At 53.2% G+C, this 13,850-nt stretch overlaps 1 protein-coding gene across 1 annotated transcript in view; it reads left to right on the plus strand.

The window, feature by feature from the left end:
- Positions 1-272: 272 nt before the first annotated feature.
- The window catches only part of SCD5 (stearoyl-CoA desaturase 5), a 116,079-nt gene continuing 102,501 nt past the window's right edge, over positions 273-13,850 (plus strand). Inside the window, exon 1 of the mRNA XM_058667149.1 lies at positions 273-767. Within this exon, the coding sequence (XP_058523132.1) occupies positions 527-767 (241 nt within the window). The 5' untranslated portion in view covers positions 273-526. The remainder of the gene's footprint in view (positions 768-13,850) is intronic.

A 13,850-nucleotide genomic window follows, 5' to 3' on the forward strand; every position in this document is an offset into this window, starting at 1 on the left:
TATTGGAGGGTAGGTAGAAGGAGAGAAAAACGTACTCCCCTGGCCCTAGATAGTACTTCTGGCCGCCTTCCTCCCTCACCACTACTGGGGGTTGCTGGGGGATCCCTCCCGCTCCGGCCGGAGCTCTCTTGCGCCTGGCTGCTCGGGCCAGGCGACCGCCTTTCTCTTTGAGAGCTCCACGGGCGGCCCTGATTGGTTGTAGCTATGTAGGTCTTGCTCCCGCCCGCGCCGCTGGCGCCACGCGCGTCCACCCGCTGCCTGCGCTCCGCCCGCCCCCCGCGCGCCTCCTCCTGTTCCCCGCCAGTTCGGCCCCGCAGTGCCTAGGGAAGGAATCAGCAACAGATGCCGACTAGCCCCTCGGGCAGCCCCAGGCCGCTGTGAGCCGCGGCACGCGGGCGGAGAGAGTCGCGGAGCCGTGCCGCGAAGGCGAGCGGGGGACGCTGCGGGGCAGCCCGGCTGAAAAGCGAGACCCCCTTGGTCCCATCTTAGTGTCGCCCTCAGACTAAGCGCTCAGCTTGTCCCAGCCATGCCGGGTCCGGCTGCCGACGTGGAACAGACTCCGTTCTGCGATGCCGAGGAGGCGCTCCGGGTGCGAGCCGGCGGTGACGGCGACAGCCACGGCTTGGAGAAGCCGCAGGCTCGCGGGCAGCGGCGGCAGCAGCAGGACATCATCTGGAGGAACGTGTTCTTGATGAGCCTGCTGCACCTCGGGGCCTTGTACTCGCTGCTGCTCATCCCCAAAGCCAAGCCGCTGACTCTGCTCTGGAGTAAGTCCTGCGCGCGCCCCCTGCACCTGCCGCTTTGCTGCTCGCGCGAGCCCCGGGCACTCTGGGCATTCAGAGCCCCGCCCGCTGGGAGAAGTAGGTCTTTGGGATCAGGTGTAATGGCTTTAACTTTTGTGCTCCCAAGCGCCGGTAGGCGACCCGAGACGGCGCAGTGGCCGGCTCCGGTGGGTGTCAGGAGGGTCTTGGAGTCCTGAGGCGCCCCGCGCCGTACTCCCAGGCGCGCACACGGGGCTGCTAGGCAGCGGCGGAGTCAGGTTTCCGGGGAGGGAGGACAGCGCTGTGGTGGCGTCGCCGATTTCTCCAGCCCCCGCCACGGGCCACAGACCTTAGGACCAGCAAGGGAAGGGGTAGGGTAGGGGATGGCTAGCACACGATGGAGTCCTGGTTCTCGCGCGCCCGGGGGTGGGGATAAGGAGGCAGAAGAAACCAGGTCTCCTCTTGCTTTTCCAAGATCCCTGTCTGTGCCTGCTTCTATGATAGTTGCTTTTTTTTTTTTTTTTTTTTTCTTTTGCCGCAGAAGTTTCTTGGGGCAAACTGAGCCCCGGGCCAGAGTATTCTGCCGCGCCATGAAGTCCCACTGGGGCCATCTGGCCCATGTGGGTCTGGGTCTGCTCCATACCTGTGGCTTTCCTGTCGCTCTCCTTCCTTGTACCCCGCGTCCCTCCCGACTTCAGGGAAGGACTCTGCAGTACCGACCATCCACCCCAGTGGTTCAGGGATTCCAATGGCTGGCTCTTGGTCTCCTCAGTCAGGGCTTGGACGTCCTGCAGTAGCCAGGACGAAAGGTACCGACTGGCATTGCCCTGCAGGGCTCCGGATATAAGGAGATGAACCACCAAGAGCCTTTAACCCCAGTTACAGAGATGTCTATGGACAGAGGTGGGAGATATACACCACCTGCTTCTGTTGCCAGAGGGGAAAAAGGAAGGAAGAAAAGACCTTCCTCCATCCAGCATCCTACTGGGCAGGATGCCAGCTGCAGATGCCTGGGTAGATAACAGGGCTTACTTGGGCTCCCTGCATCCACTTTGGGAGTGTGGCCCAGGCAGGGCAGCCTGGCCGCAGTCTGGACATTCCCTAAACTCTGGAAGGACTTCCCAGAACTCCTGCCTCATCTTCCCTTTCTTGTTCTCTTATTTCTCCCATCTTTTTTGCGCCTTGGTCTAAGTCTTGGCCCGCCTTCCTTGGACTCATTTCCAAAGGGTCGAGTTCTGTGATGTGTGGCCAGCAGGCACTTGGCCAGAACTCTCCACGGCAGCCCCAAGCCGGCTCTGGCCAGAGCCCGAGTCTCCAGCTCCTCCATCCCCTACATTTGCAGAGACACTCAGGAATCTCTGGGGGAATCGGGCTGTGGTGTTCAGAGAGAGAGAGAGAGAACGCAAGAGCTCAGGGCTCAGAAGCAAGGGCTGGAGTTGAAGTGAACACTCAAGATATCGTCTTACATGCCTGGCACGCTCTAGCCTCCAGGCCGTGCGGGTTTGCATGCCGCAAAGACCCTGGGGTTTGACCAGGAGCCACAGGCTGCCGATGCCCCAGCTCTCCAGGCTGGTCAAAGTCACCTCTGCCTTAGCCGTTTCCTTTATACAGTCTTGTGCTGAAAGACCTTGGGCAGGGGACACCTTGCTTGATCCTCTGGTTTCGCCCTTGCCCCTCGCTGAGAAGTCAGTCGCTGCAAGAACCAGCTTTGCTCTCTATGGGTGCTGCTGCCAGACATGGAGCTGACCTGCCCAGCTACACAGCTGCTTTGGTACTCTTCCTGGCTGCCTCCCTCCCTTCATCCTCTATAGAAAGGAGGAACAGAGCACACGGTGCTGGATGGTGTCTCTCCCACATCCAGCCCTGGGAGTCTGGGCCACTGGCTTGAATGTTTCCAGCTGCTGGGCCTTTTCCAAAGGGGGACGTGCGGACACCCATCAGACTCCATGTGGATGGCATCGGTTGGGGTGCATGTGGGAAGGGGCAGGTGAACTGCTGACCCAGAGTTGTTCACAGTCAAGGGCCTTGGCCCACCACCAACTGTCCCTTTGTTTAGTGTTAGAGCCCAGTTTGTGCCAGGGACCTGAGTTGTACAGGAAGTGGGCTGAGTCTACCCATTGCTTGTCACCCTCCACCAGGTGATGTTGCCCCAAAAACGAGGCATCCATGCAGTGCCTCGCCTTCTGAAAGGGTGTGTGAGAGATTCATGAAGGTGGTCTGCCTGGCTCCCTCTGCCTCTCTGTGATTGCCCCTGGGGGTGGGGGGTTTCCAACGGCCTTCCTCCCAGTCTCCCTGTTTTCTGAGCATGCAGCTTTGGGGACAGATGACCTGTGGTGGCCCCAGGGCCTCAGGGTGAATTTCTGAGATCACGGACTGAAAGCAGCTACAGCCTGAGAAAGCCTCTTGAACCACAGCCTTGATCTTGCAAACGGGCTGGCTCCAAAAGTATCTGGCCCAATGAGACAGTTAGTGAGCTCGTGAATGGAGCAGGGAGTGACCACCTGAAGATGGGTCATCTGGGGCTGCTCCCAGGGGAGCCTTGCCCTGACTCCCCCAGGCTGCCACTGTCCACATCATTGACTTTTCTGGTTTCTCTCTGTTTGGTGTCTGGCTTGCCTCAGTGCTCCCCCATAGTGGCATCAGGCTCCTCCCGCCCCAGACCCCTTATAAAACAGCTTCAGTGCCAGTACTAAGTACGCCAAGTTGGCAGTCTGCCTGGTTCCTGGTGAAGTGTCACTTGTCCTGATCTTCTGCCCCAGGGGACTTGTGACCCCAGTTCAGGCAGAAATGGGATTTTTGGGTACCCTCTGCACGCTGAGTATCTGCACCATCCTTGGTGGACTGCAAGAGGGAGAAGGGACAGAGGTTAGCAAAGCAGCTAGGAGGGTAGGGGAGAGTCTGTGAGGTCAGGGGATGGGCGTGAGAGGGCCTGGTCCTCCAGGCCAGCCATCTCCCTTTGGCAGGGGGGAACCTGCGTGTACAACCAGAGACGGGCATCTTTTCCATCGAGTCCTTCAGGCTGTTGGGTCTCTGGCTTCCCTCTGGCCTCTCCGTCCCCTCCCGAAGTAAGCAAGGCTCAGCTGAAAGTTACCTCTGAGCCTAGACTCCCTGCTCTCCTTGCCTGGCCCTGGACAAATGACATACCAGAGTCTTGATGTTTTCCCCTTTAGAGTGGGCATGTGGTAGTACAATTTGGAGGATGAGCTAATGCTTGGAAGTCACTCTACGCAGCGAATAGTCCCCTGGCTGGTGTTAGGTAAGGATTAGCTGTCACCATCATCATGATTATCAGTCCCCATACCAGCTCTTTTTCTTTCAGTAGCACGGGAAACAAAGGCATCAGAAAACTGGCTCAGAAGTGGGCTTTATGCCTGTCCTGCGTGGAAAACATGGCATAGGCTTTGGAAACAAGGGTGTTTTTCTCTGCATACCCGAAGGAAGATGTGGATTGTTCCCTCTGTCCCCCCTCTGTCCCCCCTACCTCCCACCGAGCCTGCTTCTTCCCCTGTGGCCCACTTTCCCCCTGCAGGCTTCCTCTTTTCCACCCAAAGATCCTTGGGTCTTTTTGTTCAGCTGGCCACTCAAGGTCTCTGTATTTTCTTTGAGCCCAACACAGTCCTGGAGAAAGAGGGCCAGATGGTGTCTCGGACTCTCTTTGGGCCTCTGTTTTGATCAGTTTTCCTTCCCTTCTGGTTCCTTTGAGTTGTCATTTGAAACAAATCTTTAATGCTCACTTAAACTCCTAAAAACTTTACACAGTGCTTGCCTCTTGCTTTTAAACCTTGTAACTCCCAGCTTGTTGCTGCTGAGGCTCTTGGGTTTTTAATGGGTGAATACCAAGAGCGTTCCCCAAGGCTGGAAGGCAGCAAAACCAGTGAGAATCCAGAGTGCGTTTGCTGGGTTAGTGGTTCCAACAAGCATGGAAGTGGGTTGATGTCCACGTAGTTAACTCAGGTCCCCCTACCCCAAGAATGGTCAAGGTCACTGGAGACTGCAGAGTGATCATGGCATGAGGAGTGGAGCTGCAGGAGCCAGGGCTAGAATCCTGCTGGCATTGACAATGAGCTTAGCTCCACACTTGTCCCCTGGCAGTGTGCGAGTTGTGGTTTCCTCGGCTGCAGAATTGGGACAGTGATCCTGGGCTGATGGTTGCTTTCCGGAATGAGGTGCACATTCAAGTGCTTGCCACTTGCTCAATGCTAGCTGCTAGGATTGTAAACGTCCCAGGCTGAGAGTGTGTAAGGGAGAGGGAGGCTGAGCTTAAAACCTGCACTGGCTTTGTCTTCTCCCTGCCATTGGAGCCCTTGTGGCTTGGCGCGGCCAGCTGAGCCGGTATAGTAGGCACAGCAAAGGTCCGGGGGTCAAGACCAGTGATGGTGGGAGAAGTCCCCTAAATCCTCTCTTTATTATCCTTATATATGCTCCTTCCCCCAAGCCCATTAACAGAACAATAGAACGCCAATGAGTCTGATAAGGCCAGGTGCTATAGCCATTCCTGAGTGATCAGCTTAAGGAGTGTTAATCAACTCCTTAGCCCACAACAGTGGCTCAAGGCACAACTTTTTAAATCCAAATATTTGATCATGACCTTGCTATGATGTCTCAGTTCTAGCTTCTGTTGAGCTCTCTGGATTGCTTAAAATTTATAACCACTGCTTGGAAAAGCCAGATAGATCTGTAAAAGGGCACCATAGCTCTGGCAGTATTTTTAAAATTTCATTTTATTTTTGATATTGTTACAGAGTTGACAAGAAGGCAGGCCCGTGAGGACCACTGAATAGGATGAGGAGGGTTGAGGGGACAGTGGAAGCCCCGACACAGCTGGGTTTCTGCATTTTCTTCCTTTTAATGGCCATCTCCCCTCAACTTCTCCCTCTACCCCTCTGACTCCTTGTGGCTTATTTTGGAACATTCTCTCGCCAGCAGAAAGGGCCATGGCTAAAATCTTTCAGCTGCCAGCAGCAATGTTTAATTCATGGGCTAGAAAATTAATTTTATTCCCATGAAGAGAGCTCAGGAAAAATAACGAGGAGTCCGTGCCGCATGGCACTTGGGGATTGGGCTTGTCTATTTAACTGATGAACTAGTGCCAGCGAGATGGTGGGAGGATGGGCTGCCTGTCCCAGAACTGGGAAGCCAAAATTTTTTTAATATGATCTATTTATTTATTTGGAAGGCAGAGCAACAGAGAGGGAAGGAGGAGAGGGGAGAAGAGAGAAACAGAGAGCAATAGATCTTCTGTCCATGGGTCCATTCCACAAATGGCTACAGCAGCCAGGGCTGGCTGGTTCAGGCCCAAGCCGGGAGCCTGTGTGGGTGACAGGAGCCCAAGTACTTGGGCCTTCATCCACTGCCTTTGGTACATTAGTAGGGAGCAGAATTGGAAGCAGAGCATCCAGGACTCAAGCCAGGTCCTCCAAAATGGGGTACTGGCATCTCCGCTAGAGGCTTAAGCTGTTGTTGTTACAGCAGTGGTCTCCTGGGAAACATGTTTTGTAGGGATGCTGTTGGCTTCAGACAGCTTCAGTGATGAGGAATGGGTCTAATTTCACTGATGTATTCTGCGTGGGGCACTTCTGTGATGGCTTAGGATTGTCCCCCAAGAGAAGGTGTTGATTCTGTCCCTGATGACCTTGTCCCAGTTAGCATTCTTGTGGTTACAAGGTGGTTGCCAGACTTGTCGGCAGGCAGTCAAGAGAGTTATAGCGGCATTGTGTGGAAGATGAAAGAGGGGCCACTTGCAGCTTCCCAAAGTTTGAGTTCATCCGAGTAGACAGACTCCTCCCAGCAGCTGCGTCCCCAGGTCTCCCTCCCAGAATCCAGTGCCTTTCCTCCGTGAAACCACAGGAAGATATGGGTCACCACGGGTCATTCAGCTCCTAACTGTTGACTGGAGTGTCCACGGGAGTGGTCGTTGGAGTGGCTGCAACAGAACACCATCATCTGGGTTGGGGGGCTCCCTGGATGAATTCCTAGTCACTAGTGCTTTCTCACCTAGCCTGAAGGGCCCCTGGGGTACTGAATGCATTGATGAGTATCCCTTCCACAGAGGGGTTACTCTGAGCACAGAACATTGTAGCTGGCAGGGGAGGCTTCCTGGAACTGAATGGCAAGGGAAGAGGTTCTCTCTAGGGACACTTGGGCCACTGATCTTGTCCAAGGTGAACCTTATCTTGAGATGCACACAGCCTTGAAGCCGGAGACCTCTGTCACCTTACCTCCAATGTTTACTTCAGAAAAGGGTGTTCCAGCCCTGCTGGTGAGGGAGGCCCTCACCAGCTCCTCCCAGCAGGTGCGGTTTGTTTGCAGGAAGGAAGCTTGCTGGAGAGGTGGGTGCAGGCTGTGAGGTCAGGGGAACCAAACAGTAGCCTGTGGCTAAACCGTGGGGTGGGGAAGATGGGTAGGACAGGATGGCCTCATTGCCACAGCATGGAGTCTTTGAGTTAGACTGCATGTGGCTCATATGCCTAATGGGTGCTGCCAGGGTGGCAGTGGTTGGGTATGCCACTAGAAGCCTGCTTTCTTGCCTCTGAAACGGGAGAGAATGAATCCGGCATCAAGTGAACTTGGACATCAAGAGAGACATGGGTAGAGGTCAGAATTCAGGTTTAAGTGTATTTTCTTCCTGTGTCACTGTTATATGAAAATCATCACCTATTCATAGTGTGAACCATGCTGGTTTAGCTGGGTTCCTTGAGGAAACACTGAGTTGTTAATGTAACACATGAATAGCAGCCGCTGAGTCTTCAAAACACATCATCTATCCATTAAGTGATGAATCATTTCTAGCTCTGGACCTGGCGTGACGTGAGAAGACAAAGACCCTGTCTTGTCTGCTCTCACCATTAATAACCGCAAGGAAGGGCTGTGGCGGTCTCCTTCCCTCCTTCCCATCCACCCCCAGCCATTTAGGCCAGGCGAGATGATGGAAAATGCTCTTGTTTTCAAGGTTCTCCATGTGAGATTGGAAATGAACTTCTAGCGCTTGGTTGTCTCCTGGAGTGAGCACTTCACACATCCACTCCCGGAATCATAACATGTTATGAGTGGTGTTTGCAGATGGTTTCAAAAGAGCTCGCTCCAGTCTCATCCTGTGACTCACTGGATGTCGTCAAAGCACCTGTTTGGCCCTGAAGAAGTCTCTAGAAGCCAAAGGAGATATGCTGTAGTGAGTGTGAATGCTGCTCACAGCTTCCCTACTCTTCCACCTGCGCGGGCCAACCATCCGTGGGGCTGAGCTTTGCTGCTCTCGTTGTTTCAGGTTCTGAGACTAAAGGGGAGGAAAAACAATTTTTAAGACCCTTAATAGTTGGTTCTTCCATGGCATAGAGTCCTGTAAACAAAGTCAGATGAACAAGGTTATCAGATTAACAGGCTATTAACCTGGAGATTCCGTGTGTGGCTCTGGATTGCGGATGATGCTGCATCAGTATACAGCGTAGTGCATTTTCAGAGACTGATGGAAGGAAAAGGACTTGGAGCTTGTGGGGGTGGCAACGGGCGGGATGCCCCTTAGGGAAGCATCAGGGAGTGAGGCTGGCCGGTGGCTTTCTCCCATGTGCGTATGCATCTTCCTGATCCACCTTTGTCTTTTCGGGCGGATAAAGGCCCTGCTTTCAGGCAGGTGGAGGAGAGCACAGAGTGCTTTCCTTGGATCTACTTGCTGGCTGCCGCTTTCAGTTCCACAGGACTGGCATGTGTGGGTCTCCCGGAGCTGCACCTGCAGCCCTGGGGATTGCTGAGTCACCACCCCTGCGTGGAGCCTGGGTGTGACCTCCCTGGAGGCAGGGAGAAAGCACCAGGCTAATGCTCCCTGGTGCATGGAGCTGCTGTGCAGTCAGGGACAGTGAGTGACAGCTGCCATCCGTGTCACTGCTGGAGTCCCTCGCCATCTGGGAGCCAAGGGTGAGGGCCTGGCCCAGTGACAGGGCCCACAAGTGCATCTGTTCTTACTGGTAGTCATTCAGCAACAGTCCCAAGTCCATCACTCTGCTATTTAAGTGTATGATGACATTGTAGGTATAGACAGTGCATTTACAAGTGTTTCCCTGGATAAGGGATGTTAGGACAAAAGTGGTGGTGGAGGGCAGGAGGAGACACTGAATTCTGCCATCACAGTGGAGGGATGAGGTCTCTAAGAACTGCTGGCATTCCATGTAAGCGCCAGTTCAAGAGAAGTTTGGCTGCTCCACTTTCGATCCAGCTGCCTGCTGATGTACCTGGCCAAGCAGCGGAGGATGGCCCAAGTGCTTGGGCCCCTGTCCCCTGTCCCCTGTCTCCTGTGTGAAAGGCTGGATGGCTGCTGACCTTGGCCTGGCCAAGCACCAGCCACTGCAGGCAATGGGGGAGTGAACCAGTGGAGAGATTTCTTGCTCTGCTTCTTTGTCTCTTGTCCCCTACTCCCATCCTTGTAAGTCTGTCTTCAAATGTTAGAAGAGTGTGGTAGGGGAGTAAGCAGACACATTTCAGTTGGTGTTGTAAGGCTTTAGCTTGATATATATACATATATTAGCTATTTATGAAAGAGTTACAAGAATAGTACAAGGAACTCCCTTGTACCCACTCTGTGTTGGGCCTAGGCTAGCTGTGGGCACCTCTTACCTCTTTCGCTCTAACAGTTGTGTGCCTATGTGTTCATCAGCCATTTCTGAGGAAGTTGGAGCTGTTCAGACCCCTTTACCAAGAACTGTTTTTTAAGATTTATTTATTTTTATTACAAAGTCAGATATACAGAGAGGAGGAGAGACAGAGAGGAAGATCCTCTGTCTGATGATTCACTCCCCAAGTGAGCTGCAACGGCCGGTGCTGTGCTGATCCGAAGCCGGGAACCAGGAACCTCTTCCAGGTCCCTCACGTGGGTGCAGGGTCCCAAAGCTTTGGGCCGTCCTCGACTGCTTTCCCAGGCCACAAGCAGGGAGCTGGATGGGAAGTGGAGCTGCCAGGACTAGAAACGGCGTCCACATGGGATCCCGGCGCGCCCAAGGTGAGGACCTTCGCTGCCAGGTCACAGCGCCGGGGCCCCCAAGAACTGTTTACTTGTGAATTTCTTTTTATTTTTTTAAGATTTATTTATTTTTGGGCCCGGAGCTTCTTTTGAGTCTCCCATTTGGGTGCAGGGTCTCAAAGCTTTGGACAGTCCTTGACTGCCTTCCTAGGCCACAAACAGGGAGCTGGAAGGGAAGTGGAGCAGCTGAGATACGAACCAGCGCCCATATGGGATCCTGGCGCGTGCAAGGTGAGAACTTGAGCCGCAAGGCTACTGCGCTGGGTCCTACTTCTGAATTTCTTAAGAAAGAAACATTCTCTTAGATAATCAATTTCAATGATTGCTGAGCATTTTAAATTATGTTTTGCACTGTTTTAAGTGACTTCCTACTGTGGGAAATCCTTTACCCAGAAGTGTGTCCTGGGTGGGCTGACTCAGTGCATCATCGATCAGCTGGGGTTCCACGCAATGCTGAAGCCCACGCGGAGGCTCCCAGAGCTCTAGCAGATCGTCACTTTTACTGCCGTCTACAAACCAAACCAAAGCAGACGTAAAAAACAACCAAGTGCTCTACAAAGCAGGGAGACTCTTCTGGGCAATGGGAAGCTGCCCACGCCGCTTGTATCCTCTGCCCTCAGCAGTCTGCTACAGTGCATGGCATCTTGTTAATGCATGAGCCATTCGAGCCCTAGAAGACTCAGTGCCGGAGCTGGAAGGGATGCTTGGGGAGTCCCCCGGCCCTGTTTTACAAGTCAGCCCACGGAGGACCACAAAGGTATTGTTACCCTGGCATCCCAGAGCCGTGGCTGGGAGCCGGAGGCTTTCATTCTAGACTGGGGAGTGGGTGGGGGTTATTCCTGAGGCCCTGAGGAACCTTCCAGGACTGGGAGGCTGCTGGTGAGTGGAGAGTGTGGTCCCAGTCTCCCATCTCCAGCCCCTGTCACACACAGTATTGTCTTCTCTGTGAAGGTAGGACCTGATCACTGAGGGAAAAATAAGTGCCTAGAGGGGTTTAAAGGCAGGCTGGTAGCATTCATACCAGGCCGCTACCTCTGCTGCATGTGTGGCCAGTCCTGCCACCTCCCCGACGCCCAGCCTCTTCTCCTTGGTCCACTTTTGACCTGTTCACCACCACCCTTGAGGGCCAGGGGTAAGATTTACCTGAAAAGGCTCCACCTGCTAAAAGGGGGTTTTGTTTTGCCAGTGCCCCCTCTCAGGCTCACCCCCATTCTGTGCACACCTTTTCTCTGGCACGTCCTCCTCTGATTGGGCCAGGCTTGGGAGCTGGGCTGTGCCTCTGACGACCCCCAGCTGCTCACAGAACTTGCATCGTATTAGCGATAGGTGATGTGTTTCATCATAGGCGATTCATATAACCCCTGCTCTTGTGTGACGCTCAAGTGTTTGTGCTTGACCTTCCCACCCAGCTTTGCAGCAGTTGAAGTCTGGGCTTTTGTTATCGTATTCTTCCTACCTATTGGTCAGACATTTATTGCTAAACAATATTGTTTCTTACTTCCATTGTTAGCCCAATAATTTCTTTGGGTCATCATCTTCTTGCCTTCAACCAGGCAGTAGAATTTCCAATTTGCTTGCCTGCTCTAGTATATAAGGAGTGTCAAGGCTGGCAACTCTACCATGTCTTAGGTCTCAGTTTTTTCGTCTGTTAGTGGGCATGGCATTTGCAGTATTTATTTTATGGGATTGCTGCAAATATTAAGATGTATATAAAGACTACCTGGTATGTCATGAGTACTCACAAGTTATCATTTTATGCAGAAATAATCTTTGGTTAACCTCAACAAATAGCTGAATTAGATGTAATCTAAACATTCAAGGTCTCCGCCATGGCCCATGTACCTTATGAAGTTGGTATTTGAGTCAGAAGGTAGTTGATGGCAGCACACTGGTACAGCAGGCAACTAGAATGTACTCTGTAACCATGCACTTGAACTTGACAGCCCAAGGCAAATGCTGTGTTAGCATTTCAGGATAGCATTTCCTTCCATGTGTTACTAGTTGTTAATACTGATTTGTTAGTTATTAGTACTGAACAAAGAAGGAAGACAGAAAACGTCTCAAAGATTATCTTGAAGAAAAGGAAAGTTAAGGGAAACAAGAGAAAGATGTAGAGGCTGGTGCTGTGGTACACTGGATTAAGCTGCTGCCTGAAATGTGATAGCCCATGTCAGAGTGCTAATTTGAGTCCCAGTTGTGTTGATTCTAATCCGGCTCCCTGCTAATGCACTTGTGAAAGCAGCAGAAGATGCCCTGAGTGCCTGAGCCCCTGCCACCCACGTGGGAGACCCAGATGGAGTTCTGGGCTCCTGGCTGTTGACTGGCTAAGTCCTGGCCAGTGTAGCCATTTGGGGACTGAACCAATGGACTGAAGATCTCTTTCTCTCACTGTCTCTCCCTCCTACTCTCCTATTTGGTTTTCCATATATACATACGTATGCAACAAAATTCTCTGGAGACAGTTTAGCAAGGCTCATGCCCCCAGCCAAGATGGGTCTGACTCGGCTCCTAGGGGTTGGACATTCAGGATGTCTCATTGACTGCTGTCCTGTCCCACCCACCTCATTGGCTGGGCTCATTGGCTGCTGTCCCTCAAGGACCCTCCTTCGTTCGCACAGGCCTGTACTGTTTCTGCCTCTTTGTGTTGTCTTTGCTCCCTGCTATCTCTTTGCCCTGTCCAAACATCCTCCCCTGAGCAGGACAAAAGGCAGATTAGGTCAGGGTCATCCTGCTAGTGCATTTGATCTTCATCATCCTTTTAGAGACCTGGCCTCCAATCACAGCCTGGGGTAGCTGGGTTTAGAACTCCAACATACGATTCCCTACGCTTACAGGCAGGGCTGTGGTTGGTCACACCTGTCCTCCAGCCTTCCATGGGGTGAGGCAATTGTCTGGGGACTAACACTACCCTCCAGGGCTTTCTGATGACCATAAAGCAAGGGCCAGGCTGAGCGGGAAGGAGGCAGAATCCTGCGGAAAGTGAAATAGGAAGGAAGGGAATCTGACAACCGCAACTCCTGTGTGGCTTCTGTTGTGCCATTGAACCTCCAGACTGTTAAATGTGTCGCTGGAGAAATCTCTGTTGGTTGAAGTTTCACTGTTGACTTTTCCCCTTTGGAGTGACCAAGAGGGAAATCTCTGGCAAGCCCTGTTGTTGCCTCTGCTAGGCATGAGAGGAGCCACCCAAGGCCTGTTGGCCCTGCCATAGCCTCCAGTTCTCTGCATCTGCAGCAGGCTGCCCCCAACCCCTCACCCCCTATCACCACAGCAGCCTTGACCTTCAGCTGACATGCGGGTGTGCTGGCTCTGGTCCCACTCTGTGAGATGTTAGGAGACCTGAGCGAGTTCATCTGGTTGACCCCTGCGGTGAAAGTGTGTGTGTGAGATTGCAGATGTGACATAGAGAAGATGCTGTGGGTAACATCCTCACCCCACAGCCAGCCCCCAAGCTACTGGATCTGCCAAAGTTGGATACCAGTCTCCATGGAAACGCCTCAGCTGACCGACCCTTACTTGCACTAACAGGTTCTTCCTGATGTGTGGACAGAGTCCAGGTGTCATGAGAGAGAGGCTGAGACAACTCTGAAGAGGCAGAGGATGAGAGGCTGGGCAGTGGCTAGTCTTCCAGAGACTAGCGGATGCGGCAGGTGCCAGCCTCCTGCTGCAGTGATTCGGACAGGGTGATGGCAAACAGGAAGCTTGCCCACCTCGAGGTCCTCCATGAGATCAGACCTTGAGGGAGTCCCTGGGGCTGCATTGGCTGAAGGCAGTTGTCACAGCGTGTGTGGTTTGCCAGCACTGCCCACGGTGGACCTGCAAAGAGGAAGGCAGCTAGCCTGACTCCTCCAAATGCCGGAATGTTTTTTCTCACCCACGCTCAGCTTGCTATGTGTGTGCTGTACTCAGGGCTCTGGGTTAGGTGGGGAAGTTATACAAAGAAATGAAGACAAGTTGGTCTCTGTCCCCCAGGGTTCCCATCTAGCAGGGGAGGTGGGTGGGGCAGGGCAAGTGCTGCATGTCAGGGTCCCAGACTGTGAGCTCCTGGTTGGGGGTTGGGAGAACTAAGGCTCCTAGAGCAGCCTAGC

This window comes from Ochotona princeps, chromosome 7 (genome assembly GCF_030435755.1).
Source record: "Ochotona princeps isolate mOchPri1 chromosome 7, mOchPri1.hap1, whole genome shotgun sequence".
Classification (NCBI taxonomy): Eukaryota; Metazoa; Chordata; class Mammalia; order Lagomorpha; family Ochotonidae; genus Ochotona; species Ochotona princeps.